The 11587-nt window shown below is 40.5% G+C and overlaps 1 protein-coding gene across 1 annotated transcript in view; it reads right to left on the bottom strand.

Moving 5' to 3' along the window:
• Positions 1-11587, bottom strand: part of slco1c1 (solute carrier organic anion transporter family, member 1C1) — an 84244-nt gene that overhangs the window by 1095 nt on the left and 71562 nt on the right. Inside the window, exons 13-15 of the mRNA XM_061919216.1 lie at positions 11381-11445; positions 8378-8495; positions 1-8319 (exon numbers count right to left, since the gene is read on the bottom strand). The exon at positions 1-8319 is cut by the window's left edge and continues 1095 nt beyond it. Coding sequence (XP_061775200.1) covers positions 8082-8319; positions 8378-8495; positions 11381-11445 — 421 coding nt within the window. The 3' untranslated portion in view covers positions 1-8081. The remainder of the gene's footprint in view (positions 8320-8377; positions 8496-11380; positions 11446-11587) is intronic.

Genomic DNA, 11587 nt, shown 5'->3' with positions numbered 1-11587 from the left:
AGTTACCATGGTCATCTAATTAGTTACAATGGTAATGTAGTTAGTTACCATGGTCATCTAATTAGTTACTATGGTCATCTAATTAGTTACTATGGTCATCTAATTAGTTAGTATGGTCATCTAATTAGTTAGTATGGTCATCTAATTAGTTGCTATGGTCATCTAATTAGTTACCATGGTCATCTAATTAGTTACCATGGTCATCTAATTAGTTACCATGGTCATCTAATTAGTTACTATGGTCATCTAATTAGTTACCATGGTCATCTAATTAGTTAATATGGTCATCTAATGAGTTACTATGGTCATCTAATTAGTTACCATGGTCATCTAATTAGTCACTATGGTCATCTAATTAGTTACCATGGTCATCTAATTAGTTACCATGGTCATCTAATTAGTTACTATGGTCATCTAATTAGTTACTATGGTCATCTAATTATTCACTATGGTCATCTAATTAGTTACCATGGTCATCTAATTAGTTACCATGGTCATCTAATTAGTTACCATGGTCATCTAATTAGTTACCATGGTCATCTAATTAGTTACCATGGTCATCTAATTAGTTACTATGGTCATCTAATTAGTTACTATGGTCATCTAATTATTCACTATGGTCATCTAATTAGTTACCATGGTCATCTAATTAGTTACCATGGTCATCTAATTAGTTACTATGGTCATCTAATTAGTTACTATGGTCATCTAATTAGTCACTATGGTCATCTAATTAGTTACCATGGTCATCTAATTAGTCACTATGGTCATCTAATTAGTCACCATGGTCATCTAATTAGTCACCATGGTCATCTAATTAGTCACCATGGTCATCTAATTAGTTACCATGGTCATCTAATTAGTTAACAATGGTCATCTAATTAGTTAACTATGGTCATCTAATTAGTTACCATGGTCATCTAATTAGTTACCATGGTCATCTAATTAGTTACCATGGTCATCTAATTAGTTACTATGGTCATCTAATTAGTCACCCTGGTCATTTAATTAGTCACTATGGTCATCTAATTAGTTACCAAGGTGATCTAATTTGTTACCATGGTCATCTAATTAGTTACTATGGTCATCCAATTAGTCACCATGGTCATCTAATTAGTTACCATGGTCATCTAATTAGTCACTATGGTCAACCAATTAGTCACCATGGTCATTTAATTAGTTACTATGGTCATCTAATGAGTCACTATGGTCAACTAATTAGTTACCATGGTCATTTAATTAGTTACTATGGTCATCTAATTAGTTACTATGGTCATCTAATTAGTTAACTATGGTCATCTAATTAGTTAACTATGGTCATCTAATTAGTTACCATGGTCATCTAATTAGTTACCATGGTCATCCAATTAGTCACCATGGTCATCCAATTAGTCACCATGGTCATCTAATTAGTTACCATGGTCATCTAATTAGTTACCATGGTCATCTAATTAGTCACTATGGTTATCGAATTATTCACTATGGTCATCTAATTAGTTAACTATGGTCATCTAATTAGTTACAATGGTCATCTAATTAGTTACAATGGTCATCTAATTAGTCACTATGGTAATCGAATTAGTTACCATGGTCATCCAATTAGTCACCATGGTCATCCAATTAGTCACCATGGTCATCTAATTAGTTACCATCGTCATCCAATTAGTCACCATGGTCATCCAATTAGTCACCATGGTCATCTAATTAGTTACCATGGTCATCTAATTAGTTACCATGGTCATATAATTAGTTACCATGGTCATCCAATTAGTCACCATGGTCATCTAATTAGTTACCATGGTCATCTAATTAGTCACCATGGTCATCTAATTAGTTACCATGGTCATCTAATTAGTTACCATGGTCATATAATTAGTTACCATGGTCATCCAATTAGTCACCATGGTCATCTAATTAGTTACCATGGTCATCTAATTAGTTACTATGGTCATCTAATTAGTCACTATGGTTATCGAATTAGTCACTATGGTCATCTAATTAGTCACTATGGTCATCTAATTAGTCACTATGGTTATCGAATTAGTCACTATGGTCATCTAATTAGTTACTATGGTCATCTAATTAGTTACTATGGTCATCTAATTAGTCACTATGGTTATCGAATTAGTCACTATGGTCATCTAATTAGTCACTATGGTCATCTAATTAGTCACTATGGTTATCGAATTAGTCACTATGGTCATCTAATTAGTTACTATGGTCATCTAATCACTATGGTCATCTAATTAGTCACTATGGTCATCTAATTAGTTACCATGGTAATCTAATTAGTCACCATGGTCATCTAATTAGTCACCATGGTCATCTAATTAGTCACTATGGTTATCGAATTAGTTACTATGGTCATTTAATTAGTTACTATGGTCATCTAATCACTATGGTCATCTAATTAGTCACTATGGTCATCTAATTAGTTACCATGGTAATCTAATTAGTCACCATGGTCATCTAATTAGTCACCATGGTCATCTAACTAGTTACTATGATCATCTAATTCATACTTGCCAACCCTCCCGATTTTCCCGGCGAGCCTACCGAATTTCAGTGCCCCTCCCCTAGAATCTCCCAGGGCAACCATTCTCCCGATTTCCACCCGAACACGCCCCCAAAATATCGGGGGCGTGTCTTAAAAGCACTGCTTTTAGCATCCTCTACAACCTGTCGTCACGTCCCCTTCACCTCCGTACAAAACAGCGTGCCGGCCCAGTCACACAATACATTAACACACACGTAAGTGAATGCAAGGCATACTTGGTCACACTGGGGGTGGCCATATAGACAACTTTAACAGTGTTACAAATATGTGAACCCACACCAAACAAAAACGACAAACACATTTTGGCAGAACATCCGCACCGTAACACAACGGAACAAATACACAGAACCCTTTGCAGCACTAACTTTTCCGGGATGCTACAATATACACCCTATCTTTCAACTTCCTGCACCGTCAGCTTAACGTCGTTTAATCTTTACACCCCCAAAAAAAATGCTACCCCACTTGAACCTAAAGTCCATTCCAGACGGTTAATAATAAATGTGTTCTCTGTCCAACATTCCAATGCACTACAAAATAAAAGCATGTATGATTCCCGCTGATATCGGATCGATATCAGTATCGAATCAAACATGGAAAGGTTGTATCGCTACAACGTGAAAAACTATTTGAAATAAGCAGAGCACTTCTATGGTTATCGTCACACTAATGCTGGGTGTTGTTGACATAACGGTCGAAATCTCGCGAGATTTCCTGACATCACGCGTGATCACAACGTCTTCTTTGACTTTTGAGGCGGATTTTGTGCTGGTTGAACGCCCACTTTGAAAGTTCCACTGTGTTTAAAAACACTTTTTTTTTTTAATCGACGTCATCTCACCGCTTTCCTTCTGCAACAACAATAAAAGACTGAACAAGATATTAATGAGGTAATAAGATAATATTTAAAGAGTGTGCTGCTACTACTATATAAATACACATGTATATAAAAATGACAAAAATGTTGTTGTTTTTTAATTTATATGAAATACGTGTCATTTATTTCATTGATGAGCATATTTTTTTTACGAAGCTAATCAGCCGATCAGATTGGACGAGTCCCTGAAGGTTTCGTGTGTGTGTGTGAGTTCTTGTATTTCTGACCTTCTTGAGACATCGCCAAGGAAAAGTAGCTTCCATATGAGGAGGTGTGAACAAAGGACATAAATCATGGTCCCAATAGGGAAAACCGTTGCGTCTAATAGAGAATGTTTCATTTGCACCCCTGGTGGTGAAATCTATCAAAATGAGGGTGGTTCCAAAAAGGAGGGATTTTTCAAACTGTGTGTCGCTTTTAAAAGTGCTCCCCCGTCTGGTCAACATATGAAATAACAAGTGTGTGTGTAAAAGTGTGAAGTGCTCCCCCTCTGGCCAACATATGAAATAAGTGTGTGTAAAAATGTGAAGTGCGCCCCCTCTGGCCAACATATGAAATAACAGGTGTGTGTGTAAAAATGTGAAGTGCTCCCCCTCTAGCCAACATATGAAATAACAAGTGTGTGTGTAAAAATGTGAACTGCTCCCCCTCTGGCCAACATATGACATAACAACTGTGTGTCAACATTTAAAATACTCCCCCTCTAGCCAACATATGAAATAACAAGTGTGTGTGTAAAAATGTGAACTGCTCCCCCTCTGGCCAACATATGACATAACAACTGTGTGTCAACATTTAAAATACTCCCCCTCTAGCCAAGATATGAAATAACAAGTGTGTGTGTAAAAATGTGAAGTGCTCCCCCCCTGGCCAACATATGAAATAAGAACTGTAAGTCAAAATTTAAAATACTCCCCCTCTAGCCAACATATGAAATAACAAGTGTGTTTGTAAACATGTGAAGTGCTCCCCCTCTGGCCAACATATGAAATAACAAGTGTGTGTGTAAAAATGTGAAGTGCTCCCCCCCTGGCCAACATATGAAATAAGAACTGTAAGTCAAAATTTAAAATACTCCCCCTCTAGCCAACATATGAAATAACAAGTGTGTTTGTAAACATGTGAAGTGCTCCCCCTCTGGCCAACATATGAAATAACAAGTGTGTGTGTAAAAATGTGAGGTGCTCCCCCTCTGGCCAACATATGAAATAACAAGTGTGTATAAAAATGTGACGTGCTCACCCTCTAGCCAACATGTAAAATAACAACTGTATGTAAAAATTTGAAATACTCCCCCTCTAGCCAACATATGAAATAACAAATGTGTGTAAAATTTTGAAATACTCCCCCTCTGGCCAACATATGAAATAAGTGTGTAAAAATGTGAAGTGCTCCCCCTCTGGCCAACATATGAAATAACAAGTGTGTGTATGAATGTTAAGTGCTCCCCCTCTGGCCAACATATGAAATAACAAGTGTGTATAAAAATGTGACGTGCTCACCCTCTAGCCAACATGTAAAATAACAACTGTATGTAAAAATTTGAAATACTCCCCCTCTAGCCAACATATGAAATAACAAATGTGTGTAAAATTTTGAAATACTCCCCCTCTGGCCAACATATGAAATAAGTGTGTAAAAATGTGAAGTGCTCCCCCTCTGGCCAACATATGAAATAACAAGTGTGTGTATGAATGTTAAGTGCTCCCCCTCTGGCCAACATATGAAATAACAAGTGTGTGTGTAAAAATGTGAAGTGCTCCCCCCCCTGGCCAACATATGAAACAACAACTGTGTGTCAAAATGTAAAATACTCCCCCTCTAGCCAACATATGAAATAACAATTGTGTGTAAAAATGTGAAGTGCTCCCCCTCTGGCCAACATATGAAACAACAACTGTGTGTCAAAATTTAAAATACTCCCCCTCTAGCCAACATATGAAATAACAAGTGTGTGTGTAAAAATGTGAAGTGCTCCCCCTCTGGCCAACATATGAAACAACAACTGTGTATCAAAATTTAAAATACTCCCCCTCTAGCCAACATATGAAATAACAATTGTGTGTAAAAATGTGAAGTGCTCCCCCTCTGGCCAACATATGAAACAACAACTGTGTGTCAAAATTTAAAATACTCCCCCTCTAGCCAACATATGAAATAACAAGTGTGTGTGTAAAAATGTGAAGTGCTCCCCCTCTGGCCAACATATGAAACAACAACTGTGTATCAAAATTTAAAATACTCCCCCTCTAGCCAACATGAAATAACAAGTGTGTAAAAAATGTGAAGTGCTCCATCTCTGGTCAAAATATGAAATAAGTGTGTGAAAAATGTGAAGTGCTCCCCCCCTGGCCATCATATGAAATAACAAGTGTGTGTGTAAAAATGTGAAGTGCTCCCTCTCTGGTCAACATATGAAATAACAAGTGTGTGTAAAAATGTGAAGTGCTCCCCCTCTGGCCAACATATGAAATAACAAGTGTGTGTAACAATGTTAAGTGCTCCCCCTCTGGCCAACATATGAAATAACAAGTGTGTGTAACAATGTTAAGTGCTCCCCCTCTAGCCAACATATGAAATAACAAGTGTGTGTGTAAAAATGTGAAGTGCTCCCTCTCTGGTCAAAATATGAAATAAGTGTGTGTAAAAATGTGAAGTGCTCCCCCTCTGGCCAACATATGAAATAACAAGTGTGTGTGTAAAAATGTGAAGTGCTCCCCCTCTGGCCAACATATGAAATAACAAGTGTGTGTAAAAATGTGAAGTGCTCCCCCTCTGGCCAACATATGAAATAAAGACTGTGTGTCAAAATTTAAAATACTCCCCCTCTAGCCAACATATGAAATAACAAGTGTGTGTAAAAATGTGAAGTGCTCCCCCTCTGGCCAACATATGAAACAACAACTGTGTGTCAAAATTTAAAATACTCCCCCTCTAGCCAATATATGAAATAACAAGTGTGTGTGTAAAAAAAATGTGAAGTGCTCCCCCTCTGGCCAACATATGAAATAACAAGTGTGTGTGTAAAAATGTGAAGTGCTCCCCCCCCTGGCCAACATATGAAATAACAACTGTGTGTCAAAATTTAAAATACTCCCCCCTCTTCCCAACATATGAAATAACAAGTGTGTGTAAAAATGTGAAGTGCTCCCCCTCTGGCCAACATATGAAACAACAACTGTGTGTCAAAATTTAAAATACTCCCCCTGTAGCCAACATATGAAATAGCAAGTGTGTGTGTAAAAATGTGAAGTTCTCCCTCTCTGGCCATCATATGAAATAGCAAGTGTGTGTGTAAAAATGTGAAGTGCTCCCCCTCTGGCCAACATATGAAATAACAAGTGTGTGTGTAAAAATGTGAGTTCTCCCTCTCTGGCCATCATATGAAATAGCAAGTGTGTGTGTAAAAATGTGAAGTGCTCCCCCTCTGGCCAACATATGAAATAACAAGTGTGTGTAACAATGTTAAGTGCTCCCCCTCTGGCCAACATATGAAATAACAAGTGTGTGTAACAATGTTAAGTGCTCCCCCTCTAGCCAACATATGAAATAAAAAATGTGTGTAAAATTTTGAAATACTCCCCCTCCAGACAACATGTGAAATAATTGTGTAAAAATGTGAAGTGCTCTCCCTCTGGCCAAAATATGAAATAACAAGTGTGTGTGTAAAAATGTGAAGTGCTCCCCCTCTGGCCATCATATGAAATAACAAGTGTGTGTAAAAATGTGAAGTGCTCCCCCTCTGGTCAACATATGAAATAACAAGTGTGTGTAAAAATGTGAAGTGCTCCCCCTCTGGCCAATATATGAAATAACAAGTGTGTGTAACAATGTTAAGTGCTCCCCCTCTGGCCAACATATGAAATAACAAGTGTGTGTGTAAAAATGTGAAGTTCTCCCTCTCTGGCCATCATATGAAATAGCAAGTGTGTGTGTAAAAATGTGAAGTGCTCCCCCTCTGGCCAACATATGAAATAACAAGTGTGTGTGTAAAAAAATGTGAAGTGCTCCCTCTCTGGTCAAAATATGAAATAACAAGTGTGTGTAACAATGTTAAGTGCTCCCCCTCTGGCCAACATATGAAATAACAACTGTGTGTCAAAATTTAAAATACTCCCCCCTCTTCCCAACATATGAAATAACAAGTGTGTGTAAAAATGTGAAGTGCTCCCCCTCTGGCCAACATATGAAACAACAACCGTGTGTCAAAATTTAAAATACTCCCCCTCTAGCCAACATATGAAATAACAAGTGTGTGTGTAAAAAAAAATGTGAAGTGCTCCCTCTCTGGTCAAAATATGAAATAACAAGTGTGTGTAACAATGTTAAGTGCTCCCCCTCTGGCCAACATATGAAATAATGAATTGAAATGTGCCCCCTTTGGCCAAAATTCATTAAAAAAAATAGAATATGTATATAGAAACATACTGTAATAACTTGAAGTAAATAATGAATATTAATTACAAACAAAAACAATAACTAAAAGCTCACTGTTTTATATTTGCATAGTATGTATTAATGTTGTAAATACAAATGTGTATATTTGTATAAATAAAGGGCGGTCCTAACGAGGTAGGCATTTTTTTGGGAGGTCCCCAGAAGGTCCGAAATACGAGAGTGTGTGTGTGGAGGTCACCTGGCGGGGAGTCACAGTCGAGTTTCTCGGGCCGTGCCGTTGTCCTGACTGGCCTGCGAGCGCTCAGAGTTCGCCGAGACAAATTCTTCCTTCCTGAGCGCTTCCAGCTCCGTGCCGCCGTTGGCCGAAGTCGCTCGGAGGGCGTCGCGCTCCTCCCGCCGCAGCTGGCGACGCAGCAGGACGAAGCCCGGGATGCAGATGAGGAAGGAGACGGTGCGCAGGCTGAGGGTCAGGCCCAGGTAGGCTATCCTGCGAGGCGTTCAAAGGCGTCAGCCAGCCTGTAAAAGTCAGTTGCGAGGTGTTTCACCTGTAAGCTGTGGTGTTGTAGATCCTGCACGCTCCCAGTCCGCCGCATCGCTTCTGTGCCCACTTCAGGCACGTGGTGTCGATGATCGCTCCGAAGTAGATGGGTGCTGGGATCCCGGCTGTCGACCATAGTCAAAAATATCAATCTAATCACAGCTGTATCAACCACGATACTTGGTATTGGTGCTGATCCACACACCTCCAAGAGGTCCAGCTGAGCAGTAAGCAAGACTTCTTGTTTCCTCCGACTGTGTAAGTCTAGCATGTTGAGCCATTCCATCTCCAGTAATTACTATTAGTAATATTACTATCATAACGATATTTGTAAAATTGTGCCGCCATCAAGACTAGGATTAGTTTTAGAAGCAGCTTTGTAATGTGGGAAGAGGACTTTAGATTGTGTTGAGGAAGTTCAAATTTGACAACATGCATTAATCGTCCTGTCCCCTTAGCAGAAAAACAGCCCCAAAGTATGATGTTTCCACCCCCATGCTTCACAGTAGGTATGGTGTACTTGGGATGCAACTCAATCAATCAATGTTTATTTATATAGCCCCAAATCACAAATGTCTCAAAGGACTGCACAAATCATTACGACTACAACATCCTCGGAAGAACCCACAAAAGGGCAAGGAAAACTCACATCCAGTGGGACGCCAGTGACAATGCTGACTATGAGAAACCTTGGAGAGAACCTGCTTAGGCTGTTGCCCCCGCGACCCGACCTCGGATAAGCGGAAGATGATGGATGGATGGATGATTTACAACTGTCATGACTTGGCTTGGACATGGATGGTGTGTGTGCTCCTTCGACGCACCGGGATTACAGGGCGAGCCAGGCGTGAATTCAGGTACATAGTTTTAATTAAAATTCGCTCCATTCTGTCCACTAAAGACGCTGAGATCATTATCCATGCGTTTGTTACGCCTCGTCTCGATTACTGTAACGTATTATTTTCGGGTCTCCCCATGTCTAGCATTAAAAGATTACAGTTGGTACAAAATGCGGCTGCTAGACTTTTGACAAGAACAAGAAAGTTTGATCATATTACGCCTGTACCCCCCCCCCCCCCCCCCCCCCACACCCCCCCTCCCCCCCCGCCCTCTAGGGGACCGAAAGCAATGGATGTCGAGCGGGTCTAACATGATACTGTGAAAGTTCAATCCATAGTGGCTCCAACACAGCCGCGAGAGTTCAGTTCAAGCGGATCCAAGACAGCAGCGAGAGTCCCGTCCACAGGAAACCATCTCAAGCGGAGGCGGATCAGCAGCGTAGAGATGTCCCAAACCGATACACAGGCAAGCGGTCCATCCTGGGTCTCGACTCTGGACAGCCAGTACTTCATCCATGGTCATCGGACCGGACCCCCTCCACAAGGGAGAGGGGGGACATAGGAGAAAGAAAAGAAGCGGCAGATCAACTGGTCTGAAAAGGAGGTCTATTTAAATGCTAGAGTATACAGATGAGTTTTAAGGTGAGACTTAAATGCTTCTACTGAGGTAGCATCTCGAACTGTTACCGGGAGGGCATTCCAGAGTACTGGAGCCCGAAGGGAAAACGCTCTATATTCTATCAGTATTCTTCTTCCTCCAAACACGACGAGTTGAGTTTATACCGGCTTATTGACTGCGGCTTATTAGTGATTCCTAGAGCCCCAAAAAAGTCTGCGGGCTATAGAGCGTTTTCCGTTCGGGCTCCAGTACTCTGGAATGCCCTCCCGGTAACAGTTCGAGATGCTACCTCAGTAGAAGCATTTAAGTCTCACCTTAAAACTCATCTGTATACTCTAGCCTTTAAAAAGACCTCCTTTTTAGACCAGTTGATCTACCGCTTCTTTTCTTTTTTCTCCTATGTCCCCCCCTCCCTTGTGGAGGGGGTCCGGTCCGATGACCATGGATGAAGTACTGGCTGTCCAGAGTCGAGACCCAGGATGGACCGCTCGCCTGTGTATCGGTTGGGGACATCTCTACGCTGCTGATCCGCCTCCGCTTGAGATGGTTTCCTCGCTGCTGTCTTGGATCCGCTTTGAACTGAACTCTCGCGGCTGTGTTGGAGCCACTATGGATTGAACTTTCACAGTATCATGTTGGACCCGCTCGACATCCATTGCTTTCGGTCCCCTAGAGGGGGGGGGGTTGCCCACATCTGAGGTCCTCTCCAAGGTTTCTCATAGTCAGCATTGTCACTGGCGTCCCACTGGATGTGAATTCTCCCTGCCCACTGGGTGTGAGTTTTCCTTGCCCTTTTGTGGGTTCTTCCGAGGATGTCGTAGTCGTAATGATTTGTGCAGCCCTTTGAGACATTTGTGATTTGGGGCTATATAAATAAACATTGATTGATTGATTGATACCAAAATGGATACATGGATGATACAGCAGAGGATTGGGAGAATGTCATGTGGTCAGATGACACCAAAATAGAACTTTTTGGTATAAACTCAACTCGTCGTGTTTGGAGGAAGAAGAATACCGAGTTGCATCCCAAGAACACCACACCTACTGCGAAGCATGGGGGTGGAAACATCATGCTTTGGGGCTGTTTTTCTGCTAAAGGGGACAAGACGATTGATCCGTGTTAAGGAAAGAATGAATGGGGCCATGTATCGTGAGATTTTGAGCCAAAACCTCCTTCCATCAGTGAGAGTTTTGAATTATTTCCGACCATAATTTACTAATTAATTCTTTAAAATTCCAACAATGTGAATTCCTGGATTTTTTTTTCCACATTCTGTCTCTCACAGTTGAAGTGTACCTATGATGAACATTACAGACCTTTGTCATCATTTTAAGTGGGAGAACTTGCACAATCGCTGGCACTGTATTTCTTATGTGTGACTGCCATCTACTGGTCACACTTATCATTTCACCATCTACTAAATAAAATGTGAATTCCTGTATTTTTTTTCCCACATTCTGTGTATGCATGTATATACGTAAATATATATATATATACACATACACACACACATTTATATACCAAAGCTACTGGAGTACAAAGACTTACCAAGAGTGTGTGTTGCTAGTGCGTGGAATCCCAAAGCGAAGGATTTGAGCTGTGGTTTGATGCACCTGAAGTAGAAGCAAAGATGAGTTAGGATCAGCAGAAGATGTTGAAAAATGTCAGACTGTCCCTCACAAGGGACAGCTGGAACTACCACTACTCACATTCTTACACACTTGGACAATAACATCCATATCGGCAATCAATATT

Source organism: Nerophis ophidion, linkage group LG13, assembly GCF_033978795.1.
Source record: "Nerophis ophidion isolate RoL-2023_Sa linkage group LG13, RoL_Noph_v1.0, whole genome shotgun sequence".
In the NCBI taxonomy this organism is placed as follows: Eukaryota; Metazoa; Chordata; class Actinopteri; order Syngnathiformes; family Syngnathidae; genus Nerophis; species Nerophis ophidion.
Note: the sequence above shows the minus strand (reverse complement) of the source record. Positions and strands in the feature narration are given on the sequence as shown.